The sequence below is a fragment of the Monodelphis domestica genome, chromosome 7, assembly GCF_027887165.1.
Source record: "Monodelphis domestica isolate mMonDom1 chromosome 7, mMonDom1.pri, whole genome shotgun sequence".
Taxonomy (NCBI): domain Eukaryota; kingdom Metazoa; phylum Chordata; class Mammalia; order Didelphimorphia; family Didelphidae; genus Monodelphis; species Monodelphis domestica.
In genome coordinates this window covers 3,024,449-3,039,024 of record NC_077233.1, presented here as the reverse complement: position 1 = coordinate 3,039,024, position 14,576 = coordinate 3,024,449, and the positions used below count along the sequence as shown (strand labels likewise).

The 14,576-nt window shown below is 54.6% G+C and overlaps 1 protein-coding gene across 3 annotated transcripts in view; it reads left to right on the top strand.

The window, feature by feature from the left end:
* Window positions 1–22: 22 nt before the first annotated feature.
* The window catches only part of MATCAP2 (microtubule associated tyrosine carboxypeptidase 2), a 31,328-nt gene continuing 16,774 nt past the window's right edge, over window positions 23–14,576 (top strand). The window contains exon 1 of one of the 3 annotated variants that reach the window (XM_056804099.1): window positions 23–156. In XM_056804099.1, the coding sequence (XP_056660077.1) occupies window positions 81–156 (76 nt within the window). In that variant the 5' untranslated portion in view covers window positions 23–80. Of the gene's footprint in view, window positions 157–4,459; window positions 5,177–11,401; window positions 14,484–14,576 lie in introns of those variants that run through there. The other 2 variants (XM_056804100.1, XM_056804101.1) reach the window with 2 other exon arrangements.

Below are 14,576 nucleotides of genomic sequence, written 5' to 3'. Positions count from 1 at the left end.
CTCTGAGTCGTGTACACTTTCTCCCGTACTTCGGCCCCCGCTGCCGTTCAAATTTGAATTTCAGCGCCCCGGAACTACGCATGCGTGCCGAGTGGGGGGCGTGTCCCAGCGCCCAGGCGCTGACGCGGGCACGTGACTCCCTAGCCGCGCCGGGAGGTGAGAACTGCGGCTGCGTCCAGAGGCCCGCCAGGGATCCGCCGCTGAGTCTATTTGCGCGTGCGCCCAAGGCCTTGGCACAGGGTTCTCCAGGGGCGGCTCCATAAATTTAGCCCTTTCCGTTTCGTTCCGCCTTCCTTAAATCCTTGGCGGTGGCTCGGGAGCCGGGATAGCCCAAGCCCAGCCTTCCCTCCTGGCTGGACCCCTGGTCGTAGTGGTCATCCAGGCCAGGCCTCCCCTAGTGGGGTTCTCCCCAGGCTCCCTAGAGATACTTTGTATTTACTTGTATCCGGTCGGGGATGCTTTGTATTTGGATGAACACCACCCGCGGGCTCCGCACAGTCTGGGTGCTGCCAGCTGTTAAAGCGTGTTCTGCGAACCCTGGGGGAGCCAGTGGCTGACAACAGACAATTCCAACTGCTCGCCCATTGACTGCTCCCTAGCATAGACTGGGACGCCACTTCCCAGGAGAGCTGAAAGCAAAGTGGGGGGAGGGGGTGCGGGACCAGATAATGACCCCCTGGGAGCCCCTTACTGGAGGCCTGGAGTCAGGATGACCAGAGTTCAAATGTGACCCCAGACACTTCCTAGCTGGGGGACCCTGGGCAAGTCACTTCCCTCTACTGTTGTATGAGGCAGCTAGCTAGGTGGCTCAGGGCATAGAAAGCCAAACCTGGAGGCAGGAGGTACTGGGTCCAAATGTGGCCTCAGACACTTCCTAGCTGTGTGACCTTGGGCAAGTCACTTAACCCCCATTGCCTAGCCCTTGACTTTCTGCCTTAAGAGTTAATTACTAGAAAAGAAAGTAAGAGTTAAAAAAAAAAAGACCAAATGAGGTAATACTTGGCACAGTGCCTGGCACATAGCAGGCACTTAGTAAAAACTTGTTACATCCTTTTTTCTAACTGAATAAACTCCAGGGTCTCCCTGTTACTTCTGGGAGCAAATATTAATTCCTGTATTTGTTATTTAAACCCTTTCCAGCCTAGCTCTCCAAGTTCCCATTCCAACAGGAGCGTGCCCCCCCCCAAACTCTCTTTCCTCTCTCCTCTCCCCCCTCTTAAAGCCTTTGTTCATCCTTCTATCAATCTCTTCATCTGAAAACAGCCTGTTCATATTTATTCATGGAGAATGGCTCCTATTTTGATCGTTTGGGCTCAGTTCTTGGGCTATTTGGAAAACAAGACCTTTTTATTCAGCATCTGAGTGTTTTAGTTCTCTCCACAGAATCACTGTTTGACTTTCAAGCATCCTCTCAGTTAGGCCAGTTTCAGCAATCAACGAGGCCTTTCTTAGAGATGTGTAAAGTATTCCCAGGTTCCTGCTTCTCCTAAGTTTGGCCACTTTGGTTTAATTGTGCAAAACCTTTTAAACTTCATGCAATTAAAATGATCCGTGCTACCTCCTGTGATCCTTCTGTCTCATTTGGTCATAAACGTTTCTCTTATCCAAAGATCTGGAGAGTCAAATTTTTCTATGCTCTCCTAATGTGCTTATGATATTGTCCTTGATGCCTACCATTTTGGCCGTGGTATATGGGTCTGTGCCTAGTTTCTGCCAAGCTGCTTCCTGCCTTTCCAAGTTTTTGTCAGATCTTGAATTCTTAGCCCCCAAACTTGGATCTTCAGGTTTATCAAACACTAGATTAGCATATCATCTATTACTACATGCTGCACACCTCATCTGTTGCACAGCTCCACCACTCTATCGCTCTCCTGGTTCCAGATTGTGTGGACTATTACAGCTTTGTAATATTGTTTGACATCAGCTATTATTAGGCCATCTTCCTTTTTCTTTCATTGTTCTCCTTGATAGTTTTGACCTTTTGTTCCTCCAGATACACTGTATTATTTTCTCAAGGTCTACAAAATAATCCTTTACAAATTTGATTGGTATGGTGTGGTACTGAGCAAGCACTTTAGGTAGGATAGTCATTTTTACTATATTAGCTCAGCCTACCCATGAGCAATGACTATTTCTCCAGTTGTTTAGATCTTTATTTTGGGGAAGTTGTTTGTATTTGTGTTCATCTAGTTCCTGTGTGTGTCTTGGCAGGTTGACTTCAAAGTATTTTATGCTATCTATTGTTATTTGATCATCTTATTTAAAAACAACAACAAAACCTCACCTTCTATCTTGGAATCAATACTAAGTATGGGTTCCAAGGCAGAAGAGAGTGGTAAGGGCTAGGCATTTGGGATTAAGTGATTTGCCTAGGAGATTTGAACCTAGGACCTCTTCTCTGTAGGCCTGGCTCTCAATCCAGTGAGGTACCTAGCTGCCTTTATTGGTAATTATTTTAAATGGAACTTCTCCTCCCTTCTAGGTTTTATTGGTCATGCATAGAAATATTGATGATTCATAAGAGTTTATTCTAATCTGCAACTTTGCTGAAGTTGTTACTAGGTTTTTAGTTGATTCTTTAAGTCTTAAGTATACCAACAACTATCTTTAAAGTGAGAGTTTCCTTTCCTCATCACTTCTGCTTTTTCCTTCACTTTCTTGTTCTTGTCTTACCACCACAATTAGCATTTCTAGTGCAATATCACAACATAATGATGGCAATGGACATGGCAGCTTTCCCCCTGATCTTCCTGGGAAGGCTTCTAGTCTAGCCCCAATCCAGACAGTGCTTGCTTACTCTTTGTTTTAGCTAGATACCTTCTCACCCCAGAACGGATCCGGTTTTTTCTCATACCTTCTAGTTATTTTTCATTGGAGTGGGCGTGTATTTGTCAAAATAGTTATTCTTCTGCTTCTAGTAATATAATCAAGGTTTTTATGGTTTTGTCCATGGTGTGGCCCATTAGACTTGAACACCAAGATCATTTTGGAGGGACAGACAGAGTTCTCTGGGGGAGGTGCCCCAAGCTGAGCTTCCAAGGGACCCAAAGACAGAAGGGGGAGGAAGGAGCCCAGCAAGAAGCCTTCGGTGAACAAAAGAAGAGGACGCATTTGACCCTAGAGGGAAGAGGGAATCACAGGTTTATTGAGTTAGGAGTGGGGTGACACCATCAGACCTGAGCTTTAGGGACAGGCTCTTGGAAGGATGGATGGCAGGGGGAAAGCTTCTGCATTGTAGTAGCTCCTCCCTGCTGCAGTGCTGGGAACTCCACCAAGGAAACAATCCCTGCTTGGGAGGAGCTTCCATTCAGTTAAGATAAGGTAGCTAAGTACCAGGTAGGAAGGAGGGGAAGGAGACTATGCTGAGGAGTGCGGGAGGGGGCTGCTCCTCTCCACCTAGCCTGAAGCCAATTTTCACGTGCCCCGCCCCTCTGCCCCGGCTGACCAACTCCAAATTCTGGGGTGATGGGGGGCGGGGAGCTCCCAGGCAGCTTGAAGGTGCGGTTGGGGCACTCTGTCTCTAAGAGGTTTGCCGGCACTCAGCTAGAGTGTGGGAAGTGAGCTGTGTAAAATGTGGAGGGCAAAATGGTGGATTGGGGTGAAGGCGGGAGGAGATTAGATTTGATCTTGGAGTTCTGAACCTGGAATTTGAAAATACAGTACGAGGGGGGTGTGAGCGGGTGTGTGAATGCTGGCCCCGGTGTCCAGGAGACCTGAGATCAAAGGCAGCCCCAGACACCTCCTCCCTGTGCAGCCCCTTAACTTTTGCCTCACTTTCCTCGACTGGAAAATGGGGTTTCACCCTAGCACTAGTGGGTCACACGCAGTACAACCCCCAATAAAATAAAATCCCTCCTCCCTGTTACTTTCCTTTGTAATCTTACAATGGGCACCCTGGGGAGGCGGGGGACCAGTCTGGAGGCTACTTGCGGAGGCAGACATGGCAGGAGGGAACGAGGGAACGATTCCTGGGCATGCCATGGGAGTGGCAGGGCAGTTCAGAGGAAAGAGCGCCAGCCTGGAGGCAGGAAGTCTGGGAAGGAGGGAGGAGGGGGGAGAGGTGTATGCACACGCCGGTGGGAAGGTCCTCGATGCCCCGGGCTCACTCAAGACCCCTTGGCGTCGCTCTCTCTCTAGTCCCTGGAGCCAGGCCCGGCGCTGGTACGGGGTTAGCGCGTGCCCGGGCTCTTGCAGGGTTGGATACTCTCCGGCTGCCCCTGAGTCATCGGAGCTGGCCCCTCTCACCGCCCCTCTCTCTAGCTCGCAGAGCCCGGGAGCCCCTAGATAAGAGGAGTAGGTGGCAGCCTCTTAGCCCTGCGCTCCAGCTGCCAATAGATGCCCGGGAGGCGGGCTCGCGGGGCCTGCCGGGACTCGTAGTTCCGCTGCTCCCGCCCAGCCTACGAGGCTCGGCCGGGGGCGGGGCTCTGGGCCTCCAGGGTTGGGGTTCCGGGTGCGGTATCCTAGCAACGCCGGGAGCGGCGCACGTCACTTGCTGTCCGCAGGGAGCTGGCCTCAGGCACCAGCCGAGACCTCGGGCCGCCCCCCAGCAGTAGCCGGCTCCCCTAAGCCACCCCGTCGCGCCTCGCCACCCCGCCACTACCGCCCCGCCGCCGCTGCCGGCCGCCCTCCGCGGCCCGAGACCCGGCCCGCGGGCTGCGGGAGCACCTATGCCCACGGCGGGGCTGACCGCCGCCCCCCGCGCCCCGCTCCTGCCGCCGCCGCCACCGCCCCCCGCCGCGCTCCTCCGCCTCCTGCGCCTCGGCCCAAGCCGCTTCGCGCACCGCCGCCCGAGCCTAAGCCCCGCCAGCCCGGCCAGCCGGGCCACCGCCTCCCGCCCGCCGCTCCCGCCGCGGAGCAGCTCAAGCCCCCGCCGCCCCCGCCGGAGCGCTGAGGCCCGGCCGAGGTCCCAGGCTGCGGGCGGCCCCGCGAGGCCGGCGCTACCCGCGCTCGGCTGCCGCCGCCGCCTCTGCCGCCATCCACCGTCGAGCGCGGGCCCTGGCCTCTGCCCGCCGGGCCAAAGCGGCCGCAGCAGCAGCTGCAGCCGCTGCTGCTGCCGCCTCGGCCTCCTCTGGCTCCTCCCCCACGGCTACCCCCGGGGGTCAGCGCCCCACGCGCCGCCCTGCCAAGGGCCGCCGGAGGCCCCGGCCCAGGATGCTCCAGGGGATCCGGGTCACCGGTGAGTATGAGGGGGATTGGGCTTTGGGCGGGAGGGAGCAGAGGCTCTCCGGCCACTGGCCACTGAGAGGCAGAGCTCAAAGACAGAGAGGTGGGAGGGGGCGGCTCCGGCTACTGCCCGCCCTCCCTGGCCCCCATGCTCACTGTGGCTGGGCTCTCCAAGGCCAGATCTGGACAAGAGAGAGCCCGAGACCGGACCGACAGAGGGACCGACCGTCCCCTGGGCCCCCTGCCCCCCCCCACTGCTCTCTTGCTCTGGCGCCCTAAGTTTGAGCCCTGGACCCCCTGCCAGGACATACGCTGGGGGACCCCCGACAGTCTGGGGCACCTTCTGTTTCCCAAGCCGAGGCCAGGCACCTTCTTGGTGGGTTTTCTCCCTGCAGTCTGTTTAGGCTCTGAGTCTGGGAACCCCTCCATGGGGGGGGGGAGGGGGCAGTCCAGGAGCACCTACAGCAGCCTCTGCCCTGCCTGCTCCAGCCTTGCCAGGCCCGACTCTTTGGGGAAAGGAGTGTTAGTTCAGGCATTTGGGACAAGCTCAGCCTCACTCCTGCCCCGGAGGCCGGCTGCACAGCCCTGGGCTCCCCCAGCCTCCCTCAGCCTCCCTCCCTCCTTTAGTGGCCTCTGCTGACAGGCTTGCCTCCGGACAGGACAGACGGCCATTTCTGCCTTCTCAGCCGCCCCCAGAGCATTCTGGAGGTCTTTGGGGCCCCCTTTGAGCTCCAGAATCAATAGAGGGTGCCTTGGTGGGAGCTGAGGCTTGGGAGGAGTCGGATCTCCCTTAGCCTCCGGCCCCCATTCTGGGGTCCCTTCACCAACTCCAGGGCCCTGGTGGGCTCTCTGAGCGCCAAACGAAGAGAATCTGAACCGAGCGGAGCCGGCTCGGCCACCAGCGCCTGCCGCTCCCTTTGGCCGCTTAGCTGGTTGCTGTAGATCCTCAGACTCGGCCTGGAACGAAGAGGCCACTGAGGCAGGAAGGCCTTGGCTCCAGGCTCGCCTCCAGCTCGGAGCCGGCCCACCGGGAGTCACTTGGGAGGGGAAGGTCTTCATGAGCTGCCTAGTTTGGCGCCGGACAGTCCCGCCACCTCCGCCCGCCTCCCTGGCCTCCTCAGTCCGGTGGGGCCTGGCAGGGCCTCGAGGGGGGGGGGAGCTTCTCCAGCCTGACCCCCTCCCCCCCCCCCTCTTGGCTCTTATGCTCTCCCCAGGACTTACTCAGGCCTTTGAGTTTGATTCCTAAGCTGTGAAAACGCAATGATCCGGGCCTCGATTCCCAGCCAAAGAGAGGCTGAGTGGGGGTCGGGGGGGCCGGAGGAATGCCTGGGCGTACCATGGCTGGGGGGGGTCGGCTCCCATTTCGGCGTGCCGGGACCCATCTGACCCACAGGACCGGAGGATGCCTCCCGGGCACATTTCTGGCCTCTCCCTTGGCTTCAGCCAGATCTTAAACAAAACACGGAAATGGGTCCCAAATGGAGCCTTCTTCAGCTCTCCCTTCCTCCCCGGCCTCAGCCTCTCACCCCCATCCAAGCCCTTCCTAAGCCCATCATGGGCACCTTGTCTCCTCAGACACTGCCACCTCCTGGATGCCGGCCCTCACCACCCCCTGGTTACTGCAGTAGCTGCTGGGGGGTCTCCCCACTCCAGGCCATCCAGAGATCTCCCTGCAAGGCGGCTCTGACCATGGCGCTCCCCATTCAGTGAACTCTGGCAGCTCCCTGTCACCTCCCAGGTCAAATACTGGATCCTCGGCTCGGCGTTCGAAGCCCCCCAGGATCTACCCCCTGGCCCCCACCGCCTACCCTCCCAGTCTTCCCCTCACTCCCCACCCCAACATGTATTCTTCTCTCCAGTGACCCTGGGCTCCTGGATGGGCCACAGACAAGACCCTCCATCTCTCAGCTCCGGGCATCTTCTCCAGCTGTCCCCAGGCCTCCTCTGCTCTGCCTCCCTGGCTTCCTTAGGTCCCAGGCATGGGAACTCCCCTCCTCCAGGAAGCCTTCCTGACCCTGCCCCGTTCCCTCTGTTCGTGGTCTCTCCAATGGGTCTGCAGCTCTGCTCTGTGTGCTCTTTGCACATTGTCTCCCCATTAGAGGGACTGGGAGCTCCTGAGGGCAGGGACTGTCTTTGGCCTCTGTGTGGCCCCAGCACTCGGCACAGTGTTGAGTGACCCTGAGCTATTTATTAAGCCCTGACTGTGTGCCAGGCGCCATCCTGGGAACTGAGGATCAGAAAGCCCAGCCCTCCCCAAGCTTAGACTGGATGGGCAAAGACCAACCTCAGGGGCACTGGGGAGGGCAAGGGTAGAGGCTGGGGCAAAGCTGCATGAGTTCAGGGGCAGACTGAGAAGGAGGGAGCAAAATGCTGTATCAGAGTCCAAACAAGTTCCCCAACACGTTTGACCAGTCTTGGCTGAGTCACAACTCGGGCAAACACTCAGCATTTATGATTAAGCACCTACTGTGTGCCAGGAAGTGGGCTAAACACTGAGGAGTCAGGGAAAGGTGAAAAGCCAGCCCTGCCTGCATGCGGATGGCTCTGGACAAACCAGCCAGAGACCAGGAGGCACCAGGACGAAGGGAAGCTGCAACCCCACCTTGTAAAAAGCAGGATTTCAGCTGGGACTTGAAGGAAGCCAGGCAGTGCCAGGCGTGGGGATAGCCCAGGAAAATGCCCACAGTAGAGAGGAGAGAGAGCAAGGAGACAGGCCCCACTGGATCACAGGGTACCCCATTGCCCAGCACTGAGGCCAAATTAGAGGGGCAGCTGCTGGCACTGTCTTTGGGCTGCCCAGCTTGGCTTTTCTCACCTCTCCGGTGAGTGCCTGGGACAGAGACCCGTCTCTTATCTTTGGCTGCATCATCTCCTGGAAGAGAAAATAAGGAACACTTGATTGACCCATTTTACAGGGGAATAGACCTTTCGCCAAGCCAGAAAGAAACCCTGAATTGGCCTCTCCTGCACTCTCTTACTCCCTCCCCAAAACAGCACAGGATGTGATAGGCTCTCTGTCTCTGTCTGACTCTCTGTGTCTTTCTCTGTCTCTCTGTCTGACTCTGGCTCTCTCTCTCTGTCTCTGGTCTCTGTCTCTGGCTCTGTTTCTCTGTCTGACTCTCTCTGTCTCTCTCTGTCTCTCTGTGTGTGTCTCTCTCTTAAAACCCTCGCCTTCTATATCAGAATCAACACTGTGTATTGGCTCCAAGGCAGAAGAGTGGTAAGGGCTAGGCAATGGGGCTCAAGTGACTTGTCCAGGGTCACCCAGCTAGAAAGTGTCTGAGGCCAGATTGGAACCCAGGACCTCCCATCTCTGGGCCTGGCTCTCCATCCAGTGAGCTACCCAGCTGCCCCCAGAAATTCATTTTAAATAAATCTCTTTAATGAAAAGCTTGACCCTCATCCACGATCAGCCTCCCCGAAGATCCCTGCGCCTCACTACTTGACTTTTGCCTCTGATCAATGGCATTTCTGTCCTTGCTGGTCCTTCTCTCCATTCAGAGCGGTGCTGAGTGAGGAGCTCGAAGACTGTGTTCTTACACCTGGGAAACTGGATGAATCTTTCTAGCTGCTCCTCACTCAAGGCTGCAATGTTGTGGAGCATCCGAGGAGCCCAGAGAGCGAGTAAAGGAGGACTGACTGGTTCACCCCTTGGGGTCTGAAGGGGAAGAAGCCTGGCCTGATTCTCTGTCCCTTTCACGCGGCCTTATTCCTTGGGGCCCGGGTGGCTCCTCGCCTCGGGTTTCACAGGAGCTGACTGTAGCCCGGTGTTTGGGAGCCCCTTTCAGGCAGAGGGCTGACCCAGGAAGAGATCTGTAATCCGAGTGGCTTCCATTCTTTGGGCTGAGAAAAGGGAGAGAGGCGCCCAGGCTGGTGTTACACAGAGGCTCATTGATGGGACGGAGGAGAGAAGCCAGGAGTCCTGGCAGCCCGCATTGGATTCTTAAATTATCCCCCGAAACGCAAACAGGGTCAGGCATTCGGACTCAGTTGGGTCAGCCGGATGGTTCCTCACTAACAAGCCACCTGATGCAGCAGCTCCTGCGAATGGGAGGAGGAGCTCCAGGGAAGAAGGGCCTCGAACCTGTCCGAGGTTCAGGGAGCAGGAAACCAGAGAAAGAGACCATGGCGGGGGGGTGGCAATGGATCACCAGGAAAGGCGCCGCGGCAGGGAGAGTGCTTTGTCTGCCGGTCCGGACGGTCCACTGAGCTGTCTTCAGAGCTGGTTTTGGCTTCCTGGCCCGTCCGAGCGTCACGCCCCGGAACCAGCATGCTGAGGCTGATAGGGGAGTGTGTCTCCTTTGGGACGGCTACCTCGTGGATTTTTTAAGCGCCCCCTTCTGTCTTGGAATCAGTCCTGGCTACCGGCTCCCAGGCAGAAGAGCAGTAAAGCTAGACTGCGGGGCTGAAGGGACTTGGCCTGGGTCACCCAGCTAGCAAGTGAATGAGGTCACAGTCGAACCCAGGACCTCCTGCCTCCAGGCCTGGTACTTTACTCATTGAGCCCCCCGAGCAGATGCTTATGAAATGCTTGTTGATCGATTAGAAATAGTCTTGCCACACCAGCAGGTTCTGAACAAACTCACTTCTCCACTTCAGCTCAGTTCATGAAGCCTGGATAAGAGCCTCTGGGCAGCCTCCCAGCCGCTGTTCTTTTCATTTCTTTATCCAGGAGCACCTTTCTCCCCCAGTGGCCTTTGCCCTGAAGTCACCTCGGACAGGCGGGCGGCTTCTCTTCCAGCACTCCCCTGCCCTGGTGCTGGTCCCTGGGCACCCACTTTAGGGGATCTGATTTGCTGACACTCACTGAGAACACCCAAAGGCCAGGGGCCATGTGGGCCACAGAGTGAGCCACGCTTCCATCTTGCTGCCATTGTTTGCCTGTTTTATTGTGGAGAGATGCCTCTGTGTGGGAGCCAACCTCCCCAGTGCTGTTGTTCACCAGAAAACAGTCCTGCCCACACGGGTTGTCAAAAGCAGACCAAGCACGTCTGTTTCGTGGGCTGTCGTGGCCAAAACATCGTAGCATTAACGATTCTTTCTGTGCACCCAACAGACATGCCTGGCCCCTAGACCATACCCAGAGCCTTCCTAATTGGTGTAGGGCTTCGCTGGACCCAGAGCTGCAGTCGGACTCAGAACCTGGTTCTGAGTCAGAGGACTTGGTGTCTGCTCTACAACTTGGCACCTCAGTGCCCGGATGGCCCCCTTCTTTAAAACAGTGGGTGACCACCAGAGGCCCTGCCAGCTCTAAACCTGAGATTCTCAGCCAGAATCTGCAGGGGAATCTTGAGTCCCAGTGAAAGTCTGGGAGGTAAAACATTCACCAAAGGGCAACTTTAGAGGCACCCCCCGAATGGCAAAGAAGAATGCCACCACCAGACATGTTGGCACCATTGGAGCATCGGTTTAACATAGCTCTGAGCCACTGGTTATTCTGCACCCAGGGCATACCAGGCTAGAAGGCGAAGAAGTATTCTTTAGGTCAGTGCCTCAACGTGTTACATAATTAAGGAGTTGTTTGAAGCACAGAAAAACACTTGAGAGTGACTGCTGTCCACATGTCGCTAGTGGTGGATCTCATTTCGTCTTGCCCAAGCAAGTGGAACTCCCTCCTTTCCTCGACTCTTCTCATCCCCATCAGTCATCTCCCTTTCCTCACTGCTTTCTCACACAAAGAGGTGGCCCTTCGTCTTCCCAAGCACAGTCTCACAACGTGCTCCTTGAGCCTTCCCTACTGTGGTTTCTGATCTTCAGGCTCTCTCTATACCCTACCCCTTCCTGTAGCCTTGTCTTCTCCAGCCTTAAGAATGGCCTCTCCTTTGATCCTGTCATCCTTGCTAGCCAGCACTGGGCTACACTTCTTTTTTGTTTGTTTGTTTGCTTTGTTTTATGTTTATTTTTATTTTTTTGAAATTTTTATGTAGTCAATTTAGAACATAATTCCTTAGTTACAAGAATCATATTCTTTTCCTTCTTTCCCTCACCCCTTCCCGTAGCCGCCACGCAATTCCACTGGGTATTACATGTGTTCTTGATCAGAACTCATTTCCATGTTGTTGGTGTTTGCACTGCAATGTTCATTTAGAGTCTACATCCCCAGCCATATCCCCTCTACCCATGTAATCAAGCAGTTGTTTTTCTTCTTCCTTTCTGCTCCCACAGTTCTTTCTCTGGATAGCGATACATTCTTTCTCATAAGTCCCTCAGGATTGTCCTGGGTCGCTACATTGTTGCTAGTAGAGAAGTCAGTTACATTAGATTGTGCTACAATGTATCAGTCTCTGTGTACAATGTTCTCTTGCTTCTGCTCCTCTCACTCTGCATCACTTCCTGGAGGTCCTTCCAGTTCACATGGAATTCCTCCAGTTCATTATTCCTTTAAGCACAATAGAATTCCATCACCAACATATACCACAGTTTGTTTAGCCATTCCCTAATTGAGGCACATCCCCCTCATTTTCCAATTTTTTGCCACCACAAAGAGCTATGAATATTCTTATACATGTCTTTTTCCTTATTATCTCTTTGGGGTACAAACCCAGCATTGCTATGGGCTACACTTCTTAAGAAGATGGTCTGTGCTTTCTGCCTTAATTCCTCTGCATTCTCCCCTTTGACCTCATCATTTCCCTGATTCCATTCATTCTGATGTTAAAAAATGATCCCCGATTGCCAGATGCACCAGCTTTCCCTCCATCCTCATAGCCTTTGACACTGGTGATCAGGCTCTCCTCCCGGATACTCTTCCATCTCTTGGTTTGGTGATATGACTACCCTCTCCTGGTTCTCCTCCATCCCAGGTGACCTCTTCTTTGCTAGGACTCCTTCCAGGCCATGCCTACTAACCTGGGGTATCCTGGGGCCTCTTCTCCTCTTCCTTAGTGCTGTTACACTTAGTTAACTCATTAGCTCCTATAGGTTCAACCATCACTTCCATGCAGAAATTCCCAGTTCATATCCTATTCTCACTCTGTCTCTGTCTGTCTGTCTGTCTGTCTCTCTGTTTCTTTCTCCTGTCACTTCACCAGTTATCTTCTATCTATCACCAGATATCTATCTATCACGCACACCCACATACCCAGTCTGTTGTCAAATCTAGTTGTTTTGATCTTCCTGTCATCTCTGCACACCCCACCATTTCTGCACTCACACAGCTATTACTCTTGCTGGATTGGAGGGAATAATCTTCTCATTATCTCTCGGCTCCAGGTCTCTGTCCCCCAATCCATCCTCCCTCTAGTTACCATTCCCGAATTGATGGGCTCCCTCAGTTCCATCCTTTTCCTCTGGGCCATCCTGCTCGCCAGTGCTGGGGGAGAGCACGAATGGTGCCGTACTATCACATTGACCTTGGATTCCATTAGTTTTCTATCCGGAGGTGAAGAGTATTTTATGTTGTGTCATTGTGGATTGCATCCCCAGCTCTGCTCATTTCACTTATCAGCACACATAGGTCATCCCAAGCTTTTCCGAGACCATCCTATTCATCATTTCTTAGAGCATCATACAGATGACTTGTGCACCCCTTCCCTAGTTGATAGGCATCCCCTCAGTTTCCAATATATGGCCACTAGAAAGAGAGCTTCTGGAGATGCTTCGTACATATAGGCCCTTTCCCTTTCCTTTGAGCTCTTTGGGATACAGACCTAGTAGAGGTATTGCTGGGTTGTCAAAGGGGATGGACACATAGTAGTTGAGAGTCCTTTGGCTATATTTGGCATAGTTCCAAATTGCCCTCCAAAATGGTTGGACCAGTTCACAGCTCCACCAACAATGTATCAGCGTCCCTGTTTTCCCATATCCTCTCAAGATGCTCTACTTCCTGAACTAATTTTTCGTTGTGCCACTTCCCTGCTCAGAAACTTTCAGTAGCTCCCCAGCAACAGCAGAGCTGAGTCAAACATGACCAGCCTTTTCCAGTCAAGCCCTACTTACCTCCTTCAAACTTTGCCAGATTATTCTCATCCCCTTGCTTCTGTTACTATTGCTCTCCTCACCCAGAGTGCCTTTGCTTGATACCTGCTACCTCACTGCACCCTTCCTATTCTTCCAGCACAAAGACCTAGCTCAGCTTCTGTGAAGTCCTGGCCCGCTATCATCCTTCCCATTTGCTCCCTCCTCTGGGCTAAACAATACCGACTTTGTGCCACTCGTTTGGGTGCTTCATCACTGCCTGCCTTGTGTTATTGTTGAAATGCCAAGGAGGGATGAGGCCGAGATCATGGACATTGGAGAGAAACTGCCACTGCTCAATTTTTATTTTGCTCATTTTCTCTGCCAAGGAGTGGGAAGAGGCAGGAAGGGAGCCCCCTAGTTGCCTTGGAGGAATTCAGGTCGCTTTGGGTACTGGAGAAGCTGCCAGGAGATGGTTCTTGAGCCCCCATCAGGGATACTGGAAAGACCCTGGAACAGGGAGGGCAGACGGGAGCTGGGAGAAAGGCAGACGTCTTCCTGGCTTTCTGAAAGGGAAGAGGTCAGAGTCAGCCAACTGTCTGCCAGTCTGCTTGACGTCAGCTCCCGGATAAGTTCTTGAATTCAAGAGATGATCGACAGCTGTAGGGCTTCAAGAGCCAACACGGCTGCACGGCGCCTGAGCTGGTACCAGAAGGAATGCCGTGTACGTCGCTTGCCTGGCATCCTGGTGGAGAGAGGGAGATGGGCTAAGAGCTAACACAAGCCACGGTGGCTTCATGAGTGGCTGGCGGCATGGCAGGAAGTCTCCAGCGGCCACGCTCGGGGCTTCTGTACTTGATAAAGGGTCGATCCGTTAGTGGTCAGCAGTTTTGGATGGCAGGTGACACTCGCCTGGAGCAGCTGTGAGATGAAAGTCCCCTGGGCGAGTCTTGTGCCAGCCTCCCTCCCGTTGGGGTCCACGCCAGGGTCAGGTGGGGTAGAGAGTCTCTGAGCCCCTGCGTGGGAGCAGTGGGTCGTGAGGAACCAGAAGAGTGCATTCCCCACTGGGCTCGTGCAGGGCCCAGCCAGTGGGCATCTCTGGCCTCTGGCCTCGTTGGATCTCATCCGGAGGATTGGGTTTAGCTCCGAGCCCCAGACGGGCTTTGATAAGCTGGAGTGAGTCCAGAAGAGGACAGCCTTATGTAACGGGAAGGGCTTTGAGGTCAGCCTGGGAAGATCATTTGAAGGGCCCGGGGCTATTTATTTAGCCCATGAGGACAGGAGAGCCAGCAGGGCTCGGGAGGGATCAGAGCCGAGCCAGGAGCCATGGAGGAAAGATGCAGAGAGACCCAGGAGCTCCCGCTCAGGAAGGACTCGGCGACCCTGCAGCATCCCTGGCATGGAATGGGCGGCCTGGGGAAGCGGTAGGTTCTCCCTCCCTCCCGCCCTCCTGGCGGTCTTCAGGCAGTGGCTGAAGCCCCTTGATGGGCACAGTTAGGGGGATCTCCTGAAGGGGT